Source organism: Neolamprologus brichardi, chromosome 11 (genome assembly GCF_056152115.1).
Source record: "Neolamprologus brichardi isolate AB-2024 chromosome 11, ASM5615211v1, whole genome shotgun sequence".
In the NCBI taxonomy this organism is placed as follows: domain Eukaryota; kingdom Metazoa; phylum Chordata; class Actinopteri; order Cichliformes; family Cichlidae; genus Neolamprologus; species Neolamprologus brichardi.
In genome coordinates, this window is record NC_142114.1 from 31,008,615 (window position 1) to 31,029,388 (window position 20,774).

The following is a 20,774-nucleotide window of genomic DNA, read 5'->3' on the forward strand; positions in this document are numbered from 1 at the left end:
ATGGTGTTGGAACCATCGGCAGGTCTGCAGTCGTGGGTGAAGAGGGAGTAGAGGAAAGGGCTCATCACACAGCCTTGTGGTACACCGGTGTTCATTGTGATTGTAGATGAGCAGCGGTTATCCAGCCGGACATGTTGGGGGCGGTTGGTCAGGAAGTCCAGTAACCATTTGCAGATGAGGGAACTGATGCCCAGGTCTTTCAGTTTCCTGATGAGTTGTGAGGGGAGGATTGTATTGAACGCTGAACTGAAGTCTATAAACAGCATTCTGGCGTATGTGTTGTTGTTGTCCAGGTGTGAGAGGACAGAGTGCAGCGTGATGGAGACTGCATCCTCTGTGCTCCTGTTCTGACGGTATGCGGATTGGTGAGATGAGTGATTGAGTGATTGAGTGATCGAGTGATCGAGGCAATGAGAAGGTCAGAGATAAATGTCTCCACGATCTCTTTTCTTGGTGGTGATTGATGGAGGGAAATGGGAAAACTGGTGTGAGGGAGTGTGTTATTGGTGCCTGTGTGACTTCAGGGTGGTTATGGTCTTTGGGGAGAAGGGTGGGAGCTGTCCTTGATGATGTTTGCTGCTCTGCTGAGGCAGCGGGAGGAATAAATGTCCATCAAGGAGGGGAGAGCGCAGCCGATGATCTGAAGCCTCGCTCTGACCGCCTTGGTGCAGCCATACTGCGATGCAGTAAGTTAGCAGGCTCTGAATGGACGAGCGGTAGAAGGTCAGCAGCAGGTTGGAGTTCAGCTTCCCGAGGACTGTCAGAAGGTGCAGCTGTTGTTGGTCCTTGTGGACCCTCTCCACATGCTCCCCGTTGATGTAAAGGGGGTCAGTGCCTCCTGAAGTCAACAATGACCTCTTTGGTTTTCTCAGTGTTCAGTGCCAGGTTGTTAAAAAGCTCAGACGTGTATTTAAACCGCTCGTTCCAGTTTCAAATATTTAAACTTTTTAAATGTGTGGTACAACACGACTGGACTAAACCTCTCCTCTAAACATAATTTAGTTTTTTTATATTGTTAATCATTTTTAATAATTTGGTGTTGTGATAATTATTTTTATATATTCACAAGAATGTTATCTGCTCTTTAAGTCTGACGTCATCAGCTGTTTCAGACGAACACTGCAGCATCACTGCATCTTTAATAAAATCATCAGCGTTGCTGCTTTACCAGGTGGAACAATTAAGTTTAACATCCATGAAAACAGAATTTATTACATCTAATAGAGTTAGAAGTTAGCAGGAAGTTAGCTCGCTAGCTAAACATGATAGCATGTTCTGACTGAGAGATTTCTGAAAGAATTCAAACGTACAGCTCTGCTGTCACTTCCAACACAAATGAAGACAAAAAACAAAGTAGGGGTGTTTTCTCTGGAAGCTCCGCCCCCGAGAACAGACTTTGCAGGAAAAGAATGGTAAATGGCCTGTATTTGTATAGCGCTTTACACATCCTGTCATCCACACATTCACACACTGGTGATGGCAGCTACATTGTAGCCACAGCCACCCTGGGGCGCACTGACAGAGGCGAAAGAAGGGACCGTCCGCCGTTTTGTGCCTGGCTCTGGAAACGTTACTGCGGTGTGGAGTTCTACTGTCAGGATCTGGAGACTCGACTGGAAAATTCCATCAGGCACCTGAGTTCCTTGGTCTCCACCCCTGGGCGGAGCCATAATCCCTGCTGCAGTCCTGCACACCTGAGACTGATTCAGGGCAATCAGGTTGAGGATTTAAGGCCCTCTCAGACTCTCCTTCACCGCCAGTTCGTCAACGACCTCACATTCCCTGGACCTTCTTTGCTATCACCCTCAACCTCAGCTCTCCGTGGATCATCTTCATATTCAGGAAAAACACAAGGACCCTCACCTGCCTGCCCTCCAGCCTCACTCACCACCTTGGACACAGCGGGACCTCTCCACTACTCCCCTGGACTATCGCTGCCTCTCCCTCAAAGCGAGGTTCACGCCGGTCACCCCCACTGTCGCACGGTTACATCATCAGTGACACCCTGCCACATATTCACTTGTTGACTAAATAATAAACACTGCAAAACGTTGAGCCGTCTCTGTTGTGGTTATCTGCAATCGAGTCCGATCTAGCTATCGGCCCGTGGCCGTTGTGACACCTACACTTGAAGGTGAATAAAAATTTAAGGCTCAAACACCAGGAGAGAGCAAGTAGACCCTTTATGCACATATAGACTTTTACTGCGGTAACTTGTTTTTACTGGTAATGTTGACTGGTTACCAAGCAACATGAAAGGCGCACGTAAGGCCCCAGTTAGCTAATGCTAATTGATATCTAATGATGTCATCATCAAATTAGTAATAATCAAACATAATGTAAGTGAAGATTGTTCATTTAGAATTAAAAAATAAAAACAGACTGTTACATTTTGTGTTATATTGACACGAGATGTAAAGACGTCGTGTGAAAGAATAACATAAAAATCTTGTAACATAGAAAAGTTATTAAACTGAAGATGAAGGGTGGCTAAACATGTTTCTGTTGAGTGTGAACGATCTACATATTTGTTTCATGTGAATCCAGCAGGTTTTTTTTTCAGTGAGCGTTCCACTGTGAGGCTTTTATTTTGGCGGTCTGTTTCAGAGAGCCAGGAGCAATAACATCCTGATTTTTGTTCACAGCAAGAAGCTCAATGGCAAAAAAGCCCACTGCAGATCTATAAGATTAATCTTCCACTGAAACAGAAACACACACACACACACACACACACACACACACACACACACACACACACACACACACACACACACACACACACAGCTTGTCAGAGGCCATGCCCCCCCACGGTTATATTCCAGTTTATCCTGACACAGCTACAGAACAGCAGGCGTCTGTGAAGCTCCAGCATGTCGGAGGTTTCAGCTTCAACCATTTGACTGTTAAATTGAAGAAACCTTCGTCACTTTCTGCTGCTAATTACCTCCTCATCATCATCCGCTGTGATCTGTTCCTCTCTAATTACGAGCGCTGACCTCCGACTGATGTCGGCGCTGCGAGTGTCTGCGCTCGTTTCACTCGTGTCGTCTGGACTCAGGTTGGGGGCTGAATGAGACTCGTTAGATTTAAAGGTGACGCTGTGCTGAGAGAAGCGATGATTGATTTATAAAGAGCTTCACACACTGAAACACTAAATAACAACGCACTCAACAAACCCGACAAAAATCCCTGCGAGAGCCCAGAGTTCATGATTTAGAGGCGTGTGTTCCTCCCCTGTGGTCATGAGCTGAGTCACAGGTGGATTGAACTGAAATTGAAAGCCTTTATTGTCATCATACATAGTATAACGAAATTAGAAACAGCTCTATAAAAGTCCACACGTGCTTATAGCACATTATAAAAACTATACAATAATTTAACTATACACTTACTGTAAATATAAATAGACAGCACAGTGATGCAAATTGCGCGAACTCCGAAGCGTGCGGTCGCTGGATTGGGACACGGCCTATATAACCAGACTGCTAAAAGCCCCCTGGTGGCCATTATAAACACTGCAGGTTTGAGGCATTTCTACTGTGTCTTCAGGAATCTATGTCCATCTTTTCTGTACAGTCTGTGCTCCAGCTTGTGCAACATTTAATCCCGCCTACCCTGATTGATTGGTTAGAATGTGAAGTAAACTACTTAAAGTAAATCCATCACATCCATTTTCTCCTGCTTATCCAAGTCATGGTTGCACTGGCATGGCATGTATCCCAGCAGTGTGATCCCACAGTCAGTCTATCGCACACACAGACACACCCAGCAGCTTGTGGGGCTGCAGTGCTAACCACTGCACCCCCGTGCTGCTGATGCACTCAGGGTTTTAATCAGCGATAAGGAGCATGAATGCTGAGGTTTAATATGAATTTTAATGTAATTTTTCCAAGATGACCAGCAATTAGAATCTAAGTTTGAAAATATGAAGACGTTTGTTGACATTGTGCTACAAGCTGAGTTTATTAGCTGCATATCAGAGTTTGGGGATGTTTCTGGAATGCTGCAGATGGAAAAATGTTGACAGAGAAGTCACGAAATCAGCTCTCAAAACATGTTGAGCCGTCTCAGCTGTTGGAGAGGACGTTCAGGCTCACTGGGCCCCGGCACGTCCATCACTGCTGCACCATCACTGTGTTTCCAACAGCAGCAGGTCAGATTCCACGTCTTTAGCAGTCGTGAAAACCAGTGTTGATTACTTGAAAAAAGTAATCAGTAACTAATTACTGATTACTTCCCCAAAAAAGTAATCCCGTTACTTTACTGATTACTTGTTTTCAAAAGTAATTAGTTACTTAGTTACTTTTTAAAATCACGATTTACAACCTGAATAGGTGATAAAGTGATAGATCTTTCAGCCCAATTCTACTTTTTCTGCATAATCATCATACAAAATGTAATCAAATGAAAAAGTCTCTTTTTAAAACTTGTTTTATTAGTTTTAATCTTTTAACTTTATGCATCAAGCAAAAATTTAATTACATGCAACATTCTCTGACTGAAGAAATTTGTTTAACATTTAAACCTATTTTCTGCACATTCCAGCACATAAAATAAAATATTTGACGTGCAAACGCTGCAGTTCCTCCAGTGACCACTTGAGGCCTTCATCCAAAACTGAGCCCATCTCCATTGACTCCAATGAAACTTTTATAACCTGTTTGTGGCTGCTTTGACTGACAGGTGGGCGGTGACACAGGTGGCAGTCACAGCAGTCTGTAGGCTTCATCTCAGCTGATCCTCCTCTGCTGTTCATTTAAAGTGGCAGCTGTGAGGTTCATTGTCCTAACAGACTCTCTGTCTGTGTCCCAGCTTTGGGTTTTTAATCAGTGCTGATCAATAATCAGCAGGTATCTGTGCCCTCGCTGTTTGAGTTAGATGTGCTCAGTCTTGTGTTGTGCACTTCGACAAATGTCATCACTATTTCACATCAGCATAAAAACAAACACGTAATTTTGAAGAAGGCGGAGTTAAAGTCCTGTTCGTAGCTCGAGGATACAGTGAAGCTAAGCAGAGAGCCTGAGGTCAGTCTGCACCGGGCTGATCGCACACAGCTGAGGTGTAAACGTGTCGCAGCGTGATGAAGGGTTTGCTTCACTGTGAGCCAGCAGGAACACGTTTCCAAACCAGCCGATGTCTCTGTGCTGCAGGGCTCTGGGCTGCCTGCTCTACCAGATGTGCTGCCTGACTCACGCCTTCCAGGGTCCAAACTTCCTGTCTGTGGTGATGAAGATCGTGGAGGGAGACACGCCAGCGCTGCCCGCCGCCTACTCTCCAGATCTGAACTCTGTCATGCGGAGGTGAGGAGGACGTCAGGCTAACCACTCGGTGAAGTCTCCCAGGCTGCTTTCAGTCAGACGGCTCACGTTAATAAGCAAACACCGTGTCCGTGTTTTGATCCTCAGATCATCACCGAGACAGAGAGTGCACCCGTCTCCTGTCCCAGCATTGTCCTCTGTCAGCTGCTATGAATTTACCGAGTGTGTCACTGACTCTGAGCTTTAACCAGCTGCTGTTTGTCTCTGTGTGAACAGGATGCTGCAGAAACAACCAACATCCAGACCGACGGCGGCTCAGATCCTCAAGAGCAGATTCCTGGAGGAGAACATGCAGGTTGGATTCTTTAGTTAAGCATCAGCACCAGGTGAGCTGCAGGTATCTGAGCAGAGCCTCCCACCCACTGTGTCATTCTAACAACACCTGACTCCACCCCCTCAGCCCCAGCTGGCAGATGGCCCCGCCCCTCCCTGAGCTTCAAGGTTTCTTCCTGTTAAAAGGAAGTTTTTCCTTCCCACTGTCACCAAGTGCTTGTTCATAGGGGGTCATGTGATTGTTGGGTCTCTATCAACTTAAAGCACCGTGAGGTGACTGTTGTTGTGTTGTGGTGCTAAATAGATCAAATTAAATTAAACTAAAAAATAATAATAATTAGTGAAACTCTAAGAAGCATCAGTTTTATCCAATAAAAGCTCGATATAAATCTTATTGAGCAGAAATCAAACAGAATAAACGTTTACAAGTTCAACAGGAACATTTTTAGCTCCCGAGGTTTGGACATGAAAAGGTGAGAGCAGCTTCAGCGGTGAGTCGGAGGAACCAGCGAGCTGTCAAATCCACAGAGAAGCTGAAACGTCACTCTGATGTTTCCGACTCGTTTGCTGGGAGTTTCCTGCAAAGATGAAACGTCTGGTCGTCCTAAACGAGCCCAGGATGCTGCTCAGACACACACTAAATAAAGTTCACATTAATCTCTTCAGCCAGAGCAAACGTGCTCCCGTGCAGTCCTCCAAAACCACCGCTGCACGCTGGTCGACATGCACGACCCGGCCTGTTAGGCGCATGCTGATTGGCTGAGACGTGGCAGCAGAGTTCACTGGGAATGGAAGAAAGCATCAAAGATGAAACAAACTTCAACATGAGAGCAGCGACAGCAGCTGCAGGGACGCTTTCTGTGGCCACAGACCGGCTGCACCACACGGTTCTGACTCCGCCCCCGTCGATAACAGACGCTCTCGGCAGGTAGACGGGTCATCAGAAACTGCATAATTTCCCCGTTAGTTTAATGTCCTCTGAAGTGCTGAAAACGTGTGTGTGTGTGTGTGTGTGTGTGTGTGTGTGTGTGTGTGTGTTGCTGGAGGCTCAGTTCTTTGGATGTTCGGGGAACTCGGCGAGAGATAACACATTATGGTTTTCCTGGAGTGGGTTGCCATGGTTTCCACTGAAATATTATTACGTTAATGTTAACGCTGCAGCGCGGCGCTCTGGGGCGTTACGATGGCAGCTGAGGATCTCCTGCAGCGCTCCGTAGCAGGTGACGCAGCTTTAATGTCTCCGAAGTCTTGGGCAAATTTCCGGGATAAGATCTGAGGAGTAACGGACACTTCCCAGAGTCACACAACGCTAGTTCCAGTGCTGTGCACACAAATGATTAAATGACAACACACTGATGGATTTAACTCAACACTGAACCTACTTATTAAAAAATGATTCCCGCTCTGAGCTTTGATCTCGCCGCCTTAAAGACGAAGCTTCCACTGAAGCTCCTCCACAGCGAGCAGAGACGCCCGAGCAGGACGATCGAGGGAAATCACACAGGAAGTGCAGACGCTGACAGCTGGCATCATTGGAGGGCGAATTAAAGCTTTATTGTTAATTCTGCGCTACGTACAGGACGTAGACGGCATCCCGACGGCGTTTCCCGCGACCCAGCGCGTGTAACGAGAGTGAAGCTAAATGAAATTAAACTTAAAGATAAGAAACCAAACATGAGGTGTGGGTGGCTGTGCCCGCTCTGGCTCTCCTCAGGTTAGAGGAAGTAGGAGCGCCGTGTGCCCGGCAGGCGTCCGCGCAGAGCCGACGACGGTGAGCGGAGCTGCTGGGTGTGTCGGTGACGTCCCAGCCGATTCCCCTCGCTCCTGACGAGACCCGGCGTTGTGTCGTTGTTGTTGTTGTGTGTCTGCAGAGCGAGGAGCAGCAGCCTCGTGTGACCCCTGTTAAAGCTCAGTGTGACGAGCTCGAGGTTATTATAGTGAAGTAAGAACACAATCTGAAGCTAGGGGTGAACAAACGTCTCAACTCACTGAAACAAATGTTCAAAGTGTTTGATGGGTGCAGTTTTTTAAACCACAGCTCCAGCAGAAACCGACCATCTCCACCTTTAAACCTCTTAAAGCTCTCGCCATCTTTGACCGAGCTCAGTGAATCTCCTGTGATCTTGTGGGGCTGTTTTTATGAGCCTGTGTGGTTCTGAGTGTCCTCCCTCTGATCTGCTTCTTTACTCGGGCGGCCGACAGCAGAAGCAGCGCCTCCGGCTTCTTTGGGAGAGATCCGAGTTGTGTTGGGTGTGATTTCAGCCGTTCTCCTGCGTCTCTGTCGCGTTTGCTTGTACCTGACGTGACAGGTAACCTGGGCTGCCATTTCTGCATCTGTGAGCTGTTTTGTTTCCTTCTGGAGGCTCTCAGCAAACCGCTGCCTCAGTGACCCACAATGCATCACTGTGCTGGGATTAGTTTTTGAAATATTAGCCTCTGGGCTGCTCTCTCTATTGTAAGCTTTGTTGGAGCGGCAGGAGAGGACGCTCAATATTTAACTTCGTGTTATTATCCAGGACACTCAGGCTGAACTGTTCAAAGTTTTCTTTTTTGTGCAGAAAAATAATTTGCCTCAAAGCTCTGCAGAGTCTCTGTGTCTCTGTTTCTGCAGAGAATGAAGGACAGGTTTGTCTTCGTCTCGTCAGAGAGAGGAAACAGCGATGCTGCAGCCGTCGCTAAGCACGTGTAAGTCTTCGTCATCATCAGCTTTTCCTTCATCGTCCTGCTGACGTCAGCTGGTCTGAGGTGTTTGCTGTTGTCCAAACATGCTGCTGTGCACAAACATCTCCACGTCCACAGACCAAGTCGTGTTTTCAGCAGCAGCTTTGCGAGCCGTTCACTATAACATGAACTTTAACCTTTACAGGTGGAGCGAGGCCTGTAAACTCTCAGCTCTTTGTTGCACAATGTCAGGAAATGATGTCATTTTAATAATGAGCACCGCGCTGATACACCTGCACACTGACAAAACCTCTGAGCTGCTGATGACCATCAGTCGGTCATGTGACTTGATTATCCGCTGACTGCTACTTACCCTTTTTGTTCCAGTGATGGTGGACTTCCCTCGCTGGGCCCGCGTCCTCGTCTGAGGTTTGACAGCTTTAGTGGATGAAGGTGAAAGTGAGCGTTCAGACATGAGCTGAGCTGCGGTTTGGGGACGGCCTCGAAGAAGTTACAGAACTGAAAAGTGGAGTGAGAACGAGAACGAAGCGCTTGTAGAACTGGGGGAACACAGATGAGAAGTGGAAGGAGCGTGGTTGGAGGCGTGGTCGGAGGCGTGGTTGGAGGCGTGGTCCTGAATACTTTATCTCCTGTTAATCATAAAAGCTCCACGTCGAGCAGCTCCAACGAGAAAACTTTCAGCCTCTTTTTCTATTTATTTATTTTATTTTCATTTTCTTTCCACTTGGTTGCGTTTCCTCCTCTGCTGCTGCTCCACCTCCTCTTCCTCTTATTTTTCCTTTTCCTGTTTCCTTTCCTCCACCCTCGTTTTCATCTCCTTCATTATCCTTCTTCCTCTTCTTAACATTATTTTCCTGCTCCTCTTCATTATGCAACTTTGCCTCATCCTTATCACACAGACACACACACTCACACACACTCACAGTGTTGCTGCTATAATTAGAGCGCGGCTCCAGCTCTGTGTGTTGACAGACGAGACGCCGCTCGCTGACAGATAATCCATCCTCGCGACGCCGCACACACCCACGCGTTTGCGCTGCTCTTCGTGAGGCTTCTCATTGACTTAATGCATTCGTTTCCTCTTTAACCTCACGTTACGAACGACACTGCCGAACGCCGAGCGCAGGTCTGACCTGAACCTTTGAAGACTGACACATCGTCAGGCTCAGGGTCCTCGCAGTGGCAGATTTAACTGTGCGGGCGGGGGGCTCAGCACGTTTCTCAGCGTTTCAGTTCTCTTTACGAAGTGCACCAAAAACTTTAAAGTGCGTGTTTTCAGTTAGCTGCTTTGAGTGTAGTGACGTTTGATGAGGTAGCAGCAGGTCGTCCTTACAAAGCTGCACAGAGCAGGTGAGGATGGCGGGACGTCCAGAAATAAAAGCTGGCACACTAAACGCCTCCTGGGATTCAAAGCTGTGTGAATAAAACTGAGGCTGACCTGAACGGTCAGCTCTCGCCGGTGACGCTTGGATCTCCTGCCACTGTTTGGTGTTTGTCCTCTTCAGCCTCAGAAACCTTTGATTTGCTCCTCGTGTAGACGTTAACAGCGTGACTGACAGCAGCTTCACATTTCCTCTTTGCTTCAAAAGTGATCAAGTGAGACTTTAAACTAAAGAACTCAAACCTGTCTGACGTTTGTCTGCAGGACTGTGTCAGGATGAAATCACTCTGAGATAATCATCATCAGAGTTCACGTAACTCCATATTTGAGGCAGTAGGTAGAACCAGCTCCTGTGTGTGTGTGTGCGTGCAGGCAGACGAAGGTTCACCTGCAGACGCTCAGGGACAGGTCAGAGGTGGAGAAGATGACCCCCAGAGAAAGGATGAGACTCCGCAAACTGCAGGCTGCTGATGAGGAGGCCGGGAGACTCAGGTGAAGATTATTTAGAGCGGAAACTCCCTTCATCTCTGCAGCGCCGCCTTCCACGCCATTATAGCCGCGCTGGTATGCATAGACCTGACACGTAGGCAGTGTTGGTCAAGTTACTTGAAAAAAGTAATCAGTAACTAATTACTGATTACTTCCCCCAAAAAGTAATCCAGTTACTTTACTGATTACTTATTTTCAAAAGTAATTAGTTACTTAGTTACTTTAAAAACACGATTTACAACCTGAATAGGTGATAAAGTGATAGATCTTTCAGCCCAATTCTACTTTTTCTGCATAATCATCATACAAAATGTAATCAAATGGAAAAGTCTCTTTTTAAAACTTGTTTTATTAGTTTTAATCTTTTAACTTTATGCATCAAGCAAAAATTTAATTATCTGCAACATTCTCTGACTGGAAGAAATTAGTTTAACATTTAAACTTATTTTCTGCACATTCCAGCACATAAAATAAAATAGTTTTGTGTTTACACTCAGTCTTTCAAATAGATGCAAGTAAAACACAGCAGAAAATAAATAAAGTCAAAGACTAGCGGTCCTGTTGCTCTATTTTCACCTGTAAAGCAGGAGTGGGGTAGGCGGAGGTTTACCCTGGTGCAGGTGTGCAGCGGTCAGTGGAAGAATCCGCGAGTTTCTCTGTGAGTTTCCCATTACGTCGTAGCTACTCGGTGCTTGTTTGGAAGTTTAGGGTTTTTTCGCTGTAAAAAGAAGTTTTCTTCCCACGCACAACGGACACTAATGTTTTTGTCACTTTTTATGGAATCAAACTCAAAGTAAGGTCAGTACTTCCACGCTTTAAACGCTGCACGCTCATACTCTCTCTGCACTCGATATATGATCCATTGTTGATCTGCACACAGCTGTTGTCATGAACGTCGCACTCGCTTACGTCACTGTCATGAGACATTCTCGCAAAAAATCACAGTTTTAGTAACGCAGTAACGCAGTGTTCCTACGGGAAAGTAACGGTAATCTAATTACTGTTTTTGCAATAGTAATCCCTTACTTTACTCGTTACTTGAAAAAATTACAGTAACGCGTTACTGCCCATCTCTGCACGTAGGGTATATAGAGAAGGTTGGGTGGAGCTTCACTTCCAGCCGACGGTGGTCTGAATGTGAGGCTGATGAGTTATTTTCATAAGAAGATATGAGCAGAAACAGGAGCATGCTCAGTGTTGTGTTAAAAATACTTTAATCATCAGAGGAAATGTGAGGAATACGATGTGAAGCGTTACTATGAGAGAAACAGCAACTGAGCTTCTGCCCTTAATGTAAGGACATAAATAATCTTTTATAAACAGAGTGAGCATTCAGATAAACTCATATATGCACCTAACATATTAAAACATATTAAAAATGCAACAAAATAATGTGTAACATTCACACACACAGCTGGGATCGTTAGCTTCTCTCGGCCGGGACACAGAATGATTACAAAGAAATGAAATTATAAAAATTGTAACAATGATGCAAAGTCAGAGTAGAAAAAATTGTGTTTGTGTTGCTGGTCGTGTGCAGCGATGAACATTAAGGTTTAATCAGTGTTGATGAATCTACATCTGGAGGAAGGACGACGCTGATCCAGACTCGTGTTTCCTGCTTCACGAGGGGCAGCAGCAGGCGGCTCCATCAGCCGTGACCTCGATCAGGCGGCGTGAGAGCAGAGTGACATTATCCAAATTGGATCTGACACATTCTGGTTTCCGTCCCCCCGAGCCGGCGTGCTAATCGACTTTCGTCACGGCGAGGGGGCCGTTAAACGCTTGTTATCGTCACCGTGTGCGTAATAAAGTGTGATTGTGCTCAGAAGCCCGCGAACGACGCCAGCGCGCCGCCAACACGGATCCTCGTCAGATGGCGTGCAGACGGAGATCACATGGGAGGGCAGGGAGGACAGCAGGCCGGCGCGGCTGTTTGGCAGCACGCGGACGGTTTCTGCAGGAACCAGAACCTGAACATGTGTTTGAGTCCGGCTCACATGAAATGAGAGATTTATCCACAAACACGCTGCAGATCCTCCCCGTTCGCTCTTAATGAAGCAGCTGCTGACTCCACACCTGTTTACACGCTTAAAGCCCGTTAAAGCGCCGTCATCTGTCCGTGGACACGTCGGCTGTTATCACCTCGTTTATCGGTGCCCAGAAGCCACCTTTCATCACCAGGAAACTTGTGCACTACCCTGAAATAAGCTTATGGTTCCCTGTTTCCTCTCACAGAGAGATGTTGTCAGGAGACGGGTGGAGGGTTGTAGCTGCAGAGCTACAACCCTCCACCCGTCCAACGTGAGGATTTATGCATCTTTATTCTACAGGTTATATATCGTTATATATTCTGCAGCTTATTTCATGACCGAAGTGTAAAATAAGGCAAAATAACATGAACAGCAGCTGGGCAGAGCAGCATAAGTCACGTGTCCACGTCCCTGAAGCATCTTTATTGAGTGCAGATGGTTACCAGGGAGACAGAACGAAACAGGAAGTGGTGTAAAGGTGCACGAGGAGGTGAGCTGGAGGGGGATCAGAGAAAAACCTTCTGGCTGCACCGCATGAAGGAACTGTTACCTCACAGCGTGTCCTCTGTCCTCTACAGGAAACTGGCCGAGGAGAAGTACGAGGAGGTCCACGCCCGCAGGAGGGAGCTGAGGAGCCGCCATTTTGAAAAAGTCAGCGTGGATGTTCTGAACGTAAGAAACACTTTGTTGTTCCTCTGATACTCGAGTCGGGCTTCGTGGGTTTCTCTGTTCCAGTAAAACATTTAATGCTTTTCCACCAACCGTTAGGAGAGCAGAGAGGGCGGAGCCTGGCAGAGTCAGGCTCAGCCAATCAGCAGCCAGAATCGCCAGAACGCTGGAGGGTCGTCGCCAAAACCGGAGCAGGACGAGTCAGAGCCAGAACTGCACGGTGAGAAAACGTCTCCTTTACAGCAACAGACATGGCGGCTCGTTCATCGCCACGCGCTCACACACGTACACTCAGAGAGCAGCCGTGACACAGGCGCAGACTCAGAGGGGTGGAGCTTCCCAAGGCGTGGGGCTTCCGAAGGGGTGGGGCTTCCCAAGGGGTGGAGCTTCCCAGAGGGGTGGGGCTTCCCAGAGGGGTGGGGCTTTCCAAGGGGTGGAGCTTCCGAAGGGGTGGGCTTCCCACAGGGGTGGAGCTTCCGAAGGGGTGGAGCTTCCCAGAGGGGTGGGGCTTCCCAGAGGGGTGGAGCTTCCCAGAGGGGTGGAGCTTCCCAGAGGGGTGGGGCTTTCCAAGGGGTGGAGCTTTCCAAAGGGTGGAGCTGTTAGGCGCATGCTGATTGGCTGAGAAGTGGCAGCAGAGTTCACTGGGAATGGAAGAAACCATCAAAGATTAAACAAACTTCAACATGAGAGCAGCGACAGCAGCTGCAGGGACACTTTTCCCAAGGGGTGGAGCTTCCCAGAGGGGTGGAGCTTCCCAGAGGGGTGGAGCTTCCCAGAGGGGTGAAGCGTCACAAAAACCACCTTAAAGAGCACAAACGCAAAACGAGCGAGAAGACCAAAAACAAGTGCAAAGAGATTAAAAACAATAAAGGACATTGTTTGTGGTCACATTCGCTGCTTAACAAATGTGTTAGTCATTAAAACAAGAACACAAATGTTTTGTTTAAAAAATTTGTTTAAAACTAAAAATGATGTTTTTTGCAAACAACAAACAAAAGCAGCTGGAAACGAATCAAGCTGAACTTTCAAACTCCAAAACTCATTTTTCTGTTCAGGGACGAAAGAAATACGTGTAATTCAGCATCTAATAATAATAATAATAATAATAATAATAATGTGCTTCATTATTTCTATCTGCCCTTTTGTATTACAGGACATTTGAACTGAAGGATAACAACAATAATTATGTTACAGTGATAAAAACATCATTTTGACTAACAAGCTTGCACATGCTGCTGGATTAACCACGAACATAAACACTGATTATTGTTTATTTTGAGCAGCTGTGGCACAAATCGAGCGGTCGTCCGATGAATCTGTGAAGTTTTTTAAAAAACTCTTAAAGAGTGAGAACGTCTGGACGTGTTGAGTCCTAACATGTGAAATATCATTAAAATGTAACTAAATGTAACTAAATTACAACACTCGACACTTTTTCTGAAGCTCGTTTTCTCGGTTGCCACGGTGATGCATCTCCTCTGAAGAGGACGACGAACGCGCTGCAGACGTGAAACGTGCTTCCTGTGGAGTTGCAGCAGCTTCAGATTTGTTTCTGTAACGAACATCAGAAACTTTCGGTTCTTTTCATGGTTCTGCCAAAGGATGGACCAGATTCAGACTGTGAATTATTCAGTTTGGTCTGTTCTACCATTAAATAATAAATATTTATGTTGATAAGGTCAAAAAACGTCTTTTCTTGGAGGCTTCTTCAGTAGGAACCACAGACTTTCTGTTCTCTTTTCTCCACATCAAACTCAGAACAAAGACCAGAACTCGGAGCTTGCGTGAAACTTCCCGGCAGCTTCACGCTGGACAGCTAAGTTACGCAGGCTGTCTGTCTTCAAGTGTCTTTAACAGGTTGGAGAACATTTCCTCAGCTCGCAGTAATGATCTGTCTTCAGGTTCATGTTGCTCCTTTCTTCTGTCACTGACAGCAGCCAGCGAGCTCAAACTAATAAAATTTGCAGCTGACGTGAAGCAAAAGCTCTCCAGAGGAGTCTGCGTTTCAGCAACTTAATCGCACGTTTATCTAAAAATCCTTCGGAGGTAATAAAGAAGACCAACAGCCAGAAAATCTCATTAAAGTTAATGTCATTTGTAAAAAATCAGCTCAGGCGAGACAAAGAAAGTCTGAATTTCTTTGTTATCGTGCGTTCATCATCGGTCCCTCCTGGATTTTTCACTTTTGATGAGCCCAGTTCAGAGCTGAGGGCAGCTGTGGGAGGATGCTGAGGTTATATCGGAGTTATTCAGGTTTCTGCACAAGAGAAGGAAGCAGAAACGTGGATGTGAAAGTCTCAGTGCTTTAAAACGACTCAACATCAGCATCATCCAGTAACCTGCCGACATTTCAAACTAGTTTACATGGAGAAGATAAAAGAGAAGAAACAGCTTCAGCTCGACGGCGTCCTCCCTACGGCCGTGTTGGAAAACACTTTGACTGAGCATCAGCAAACAGCTGAGGAGCACTTCCTGTTTCTCTGGGAAACACCTGAAACCTCCGTGAAGTCCCCGAGCGCGAGTGTGACCCAGCAGGACGGATTATGAAACGAAGCTCGCAGCTGGAGCCGTGAGCCGACTCTCCTGCAGGGAGAGAAACAAACAAAGAAACGAAGCTCTTTATGTGCAAAACACAAATCTGTTATATGGAAGCAGCTGCGTTGGTTTCTCATGCTTCCTGGGAGCAGATGGAGTTTCGATTCTCCACACGGAGAGTTTTCAGGAATGAAGTGGCGCCGCGGCGTTTCACAGAAAACAGACTTCATTTAATGTTTTCATAGTTCTGAACAGAAACAAGGCGGCTCTGCTCTCTCCTCCAGCTTTTCAGTTTGTATTCGACTGGACGGTGAACGCGTGAGACAAAAATAGAAAGTTAGTTTGTGGAGCGAGCTGCATTTGAATAAAGCACCAAATCCACAGTTTTACTTTTAAGCTTAAATTTCAAAACTTACCTTTTTTTTTCCATTTTAAATCCTGCTTTTTATTTGTTTTTGGTTTTAATGTCTCTGTAAAGCTCTTTGAATCACCTTGCTGTTGAATTGTGCTATAAATAAACTTGCCCAGGAACGATCTCGCTGGAGGAGATGGAGCTGCTGTGAAAGAAGACCAGTGTTTGCGTTTCACAGCAGCCATCGCTGAACTTTGTCACTGCTCTGAAACAGCGAGGAGGAAGTGGAAAGACCCCGCTGGTCACGTCCTTAAAGCGACTCATCATTAGTTTTTGATTTATTTGCAGGCTCTGGTTCAACACTTTGAAACGGCGAGTGTCTCCACAGAGAGACATTTCTAAGTAATAAACTTTGAAAGCGTCACCTTTTCCAAACCGGCATCGTCTTATTTTAGTTTTCCAGCTTCACGCTCCTCAAACCGTTTTCTCATTAAAGGGTCCGAGAGCTCCGACACGACCCACGACAGGCGGCAGCTCCTCGGAGAGTCACAGCCGCTGTGGTCTCACTAAATATTTTCAGAGCCGACACCTGAGCCTCGCGTCACATGGTGCTGGAGCTCAGCCAATCAGCGTCTAGACAGCTTGATGTCACAGAGGAGCCGCTGGTCAAATATCTCCTGAGTCAAGAATGAACGATTTCATCCATCAGTTTAATGTTAACTGAGTAAAACACTCTGATCTCATGTTTTATTCTAATGAAATCCAGTCTCGTTTGTCCATCACTGAGATGCTGCTTCTGTTTAAGTCACGTTCTTACTGAGCTCCATGTTTCTGACAGAAGCATCAGCGTTCAGCTCAGTTTGAGCTGAGCCACACAGGACCAGGAGACCTCCAGCACAACCAGGATCAGGGAGGAGCGGCCTCCAGCGACCGGTCGGTGGTTCAGGGGAGAGAAAAGAGAAGAATCGAGAGACTGGGACAAAATATAAACCACAGGAGAGAAAATGGAAGTTGATGAAGTGAAGTAGATGCATTTAAACGCACGAGGAGGAGAGCGGTGGAGAGGAAGTGCTCAGTGGATCGTTATCGTGTCCTTCAGCCTGAGACACAGGACAGACACCCGGTCGTTGACGCCGCTGCCTCCCATGTCTTCAACAGGAACACCGAGGAGCTCTGACTCCAGGACGTCCTGCGTCCTCAGGGCGTCCTCTCAGTAGGACACACCTGAACCACCTGAGTCATCTGATGACGAGGAGTTGTGTTTGAGCGACTGAGGCTGGAGGACAGTGACTGAAAGCTCGTTGTGTCATTCACACAGAATCATGTAACACGATCCAGAGCTCGCGGTGAGGAAGGTTAGGAAGTACACTGACCAATCAGGCTGCACCAATCACAGGCCAGTGCAGTCCTCGTCATGTTACGGCTGCAACAGGATCAGGACCAAAACAAAAGGTTGAACTGAAAAAGGCTTCAGGCTGTGACAGAACGCTGGAACATCACAATGAAGAAAAACTGAAACTAGGAACGAACATAAACTAGAAAACACAGTTTTCAGGAAACACAGAGGAAAACCAGAGCAGGGTGTGTGATTGTTAACGACGCCACAACAACATATTCTAATCACTCGAGCTGCTGGAGAAACTGTGGGACAAGGAATAAAACACTTCCACTTGTTCTGGTCTTGCCCAGTGATCAACACTTTTTGGGTATCGATTCATTCAGTTACAGATCATTTTAGTAACAACTCCCCTTTAATTGGGATGAACTTATATTTATACTCAGTGAATGTAGATAAAACGTCCAAGCTGTTGTTGGTATTCTGAGTCTGGCTGTTACCAAGAAATGTCTCAGTGTGAAAATTCACTAAATGACTGGAATGAGATGTTTATGGGATGTTTAAAATGGAAAGAATTACCGTCATTAATAGACTCAAATATGACATATTTAGTGATATTTGGGATAAATGGAAACATTTTGTCAAGGAGACCCGATTTTGTTTGAATCTCTGTAATTATGTATTTCTGAATTGTTATGTGTGTATATGTCAGTATGTATGAGTGTATAGGCGAATACATATGTATGAATGTGTGTGTGTGTGTATACACACTAGATGGTACACCCGTTTGTTTATTTTTGATTATTTGTTTATTTTTGATTATTTGTGTTCTTATAGGTTGTTTATTTAAAAATAAAATATATATAAAAAAAAAAAACAACGCGACAACAAACAGGCTCAAATACACAAGAGAGCAACGAGGGAACAGGAAACACAGCGGGCACACAACGAGACGGGAGGAAGCAAAACTAAAGACACTCACATGGAACTATCAAAATAAAACAGGAAACCAGAGGCCGACACGGAAACGCAGCTGACACGGAGCTACGACTGAGTGTGCGACATGAAACAAACATGAAGACAAAGAAAACACTGAAGAACTGAGAAGAGACTGTATGATGAGAAAAGCACGAAATCCCCAAATATCAAAGAATCCAAACATCAACACTGGGTCACCTGACTCAGCACCACGTCATCCTCCATCCACATGGAGGTGGCGGCGTCATGCTGTGGGGATGTTTTTGAGCAGCAGGAACTGGAAGAGTCGTCGGGGTCGAGGAAAAGACGAATGTGTTTGTGGTCTGACGTTCGGCTCCGTCTTCATCTCAACAGACCAGTGCAGCATCCTCATCCTCGCTGTAGACAGCGATCTGTTGGACAGCCTCTCGCTCACCTGAGATACTTACTCTAAACTTCCTCCCTGACGAGGGAGCAACAACCAAAAGTTAATTACAAGCGTCCAGTTTTGGGACGCCTTTTCCATTCCAGCTCACGTGTTGTGACGCTGTCCACAAGTTAATCGACCTCCGTGGGAGAATCGTTTAGTGTGCTGCAGGCACTGAAGGAAATGATCGTAAAATCACTGCCTTAAGTTGCAGATAAGCTGTAACAGGGTTTTTCCAGGTGCTGAACTCTCCAGTTTTGTAAATAACTTGTTAATCTGAACAGTCGGTGATTTGGGAGCTCAGAACATTTTCTTTTTATTGAAATCGCAGCGGCGGAGCTTTGAGTTCGGCCTGTCTTTGACCTCTGCCTGACTTTTTTCTGCATCTTTTACTTCAAACTTTTATTTCATGGTAGATTCCCCTCACGTACGCTCCCAGAGCTCCGCCCTCTCCCTAATCCCAGTCGTGTGATTGGCTGATAGCGGCGGAAGAGGCTCAGTCAGACCTCAGAGACACCATGAATTAAACATCCTCCATCTTTACAATTCTCCGAGCTCGTTAGCAGGAATAATTACCCAGACGCAGCGCCTGGAAAAGCAGACAGATGAAATCCATCAAGACTAAAGAGGTTAGGAAGCCTTCTGTTCATCCACTCTTTCCTCTCGTTTCACTTTAGGAGAACATTTAGTCCTCGGCTGTGTGCGTTTTAAATAGAAGTGCGCACACGGGCCAGCGTGGTGTCACTGCGATTACATGTGAAGCTTAAAGTAAAACACTGAACATTTCTACCCAATGATAGGGAGTTTCTGTGATCTGCAAGCAGCTTTGCAACCCACCCCAGCTCCTCTGTTTCATGCTGTTTCTGGCTCAATGAGTCACTGATGGCGGCTCTGTGAACATACAGGTGACTGGGCGTGGTCATGGATCTTTAACCCTTTGATCACCAGGATGCTGCAAACAAAAGTCTCTTCATGGTGTCTTGCATGTCTTTGTTTTGTCTTATTGAATTCATTTTGAGCGTCTTTGGTCATTTTCTGTCTGTCAGCTGTCTTGTTGTCTTTGTGGTTGCTTGACTTTCGTCTTCTCCTGTGGTGGTTGTTGAAGTTGTTGCTGTACGTGTGTGCAGATATCCCTGAGGATCCTCGTGCTGCAGAAGTTTATTACAACCAGGACAGGTTCGACTCGTGCTCAGAGGACGACGAGCCAGCGGCACCTGCAGAGACGCTGTACCTGTCTGACCCACAGGTGAGCTGCTTCCATGTCTGAACTGTTTCATTTATAAAATCTGCACAGAGACGAACACAGAGGGACCTGCTCTGTGTTCAGGAGGCGTGATGGGATTTTGTTTAGCTCCTTAATCAGTGTTAGCATTAGCCTGGATTAGCATGACGCACACAGAGAGGATGGTGTAGGTGGAGGAGCTTTGACTGCAGCTCTCAGCCGTCTCTGCTGGCTGGCTGAGTTTTCGTGCAGCTCGAATGATCATAATACAATTGTCACGCGTCCAGAGAAGCCGCCTAAAACCTCTAATTAGAGACACTCGCAGGAGGAGTCCTGACCCGCCGCTAACGAAGATGCACGTTGTTAGCAGCTCAGTTACTCTGAGAGAAAAAGCGCATTTTTAACGCCAGAGCTGGAAGCTCTCAGCACAACATGTGAGAGAATAACCCGAAAATTAAAGACGCTGAAGGTGATTTAGGGAGTCTGAGGGATTATGATGGAAACAAAAACAGCTCATGTGCTCGGTTTGTTCCTGTCAAAGGAGAAATGTCCGCTCACCGATGGATCATTAAAGCCGCCGTGCACCAGGGCTCGGTGCGGCCTCTGAAACAGGTCTCTTAAGCCTAAGTCTCTTAAGTTTCATAGTTTTGCAGCATTTTAAGATAGTTTAACACGTTGTTGTTTCGCTGCCTCTGCAGCTCCTCTGTACTATATTTATTTATTCTTATTTTTTAAGTGTGATCTTTGTTAAATCTAAATCTTTGGATAAATGATTTTTAGCCTTTGGATGGATTTTTAAGGTTTGATTATGATACAAATATGATTTACTGTAATTCAGTTGATTCAGTTTTATTTATATAGCATCAAATCCCAACATCAGCGCCCCTGTTTGAGCAAACAGCGACAGTGGGAAGGAAAAACTCCCTTTTAGCAGGAAGAAAGCTCGGACAGGTGGGGGAGGGGCGGCTGTGTGGGAGCGAGGAACGTTTTCAGAGTTCAAAAAATGACCTCTGTCATCCTGAGGCTGAACCTTCTCCCTTTAAGTCATAGAGCTGTTTATGTGCTCATTATTCCCACCGTCCAGTGGTGGGAATAATGTT

The 20,774-nt window shown here is 46.2% G+C and overlaps 1 protein-coding gene across 4 annotated transcripts in view; it reads left to right on the forward strand.

The window, feature by feature from the left end:
* Positions 1 to 20,774, forward strand: part of nek11 (NIMA-related kinase 11) — a 69,599-nt gene that overhangs the window by 36,911 nt on the left and 11,914 nt on the right. For 3 of the 4 annotated variants that reach the window (XM_087848577.1, XM_087848578.1, XM_087848579.1), the window contains exons 7-13: positions 5,151 to 5,300; positions 5,535 to 5,613; positions 8,203 to 8,276; positions 10,027 to 10,146; positions 12,755 to 12,848; positions 12,945 to 13,065; positions 19,580 to 19,698. In XM_087848577.1, the coding sequence (XP_087704703.1) occupies positions 5,151 to 5,300; positions 5,535 to 5,613; positions 8,203 to 8,276; positions 10,027 to 10,146; positions 12,755 to 12,848; positions 12,945 to 13,065; positions 19,580 to 19,698 (757 nt within the window). The remainder of the gene's footprint in view (positions 1 to 5,150; positions 5,301 to 5,534; positions 5,614 to 8,202; positions 8,277 to 10,026; positions 10,147 to 12,754; positions 12,849 to 12,944; positions 13,066 to 19,579; positions 19,699 to 20,774) is intronic. The other variant, XM_087848580.1, reaches the window with a different exon arrangement.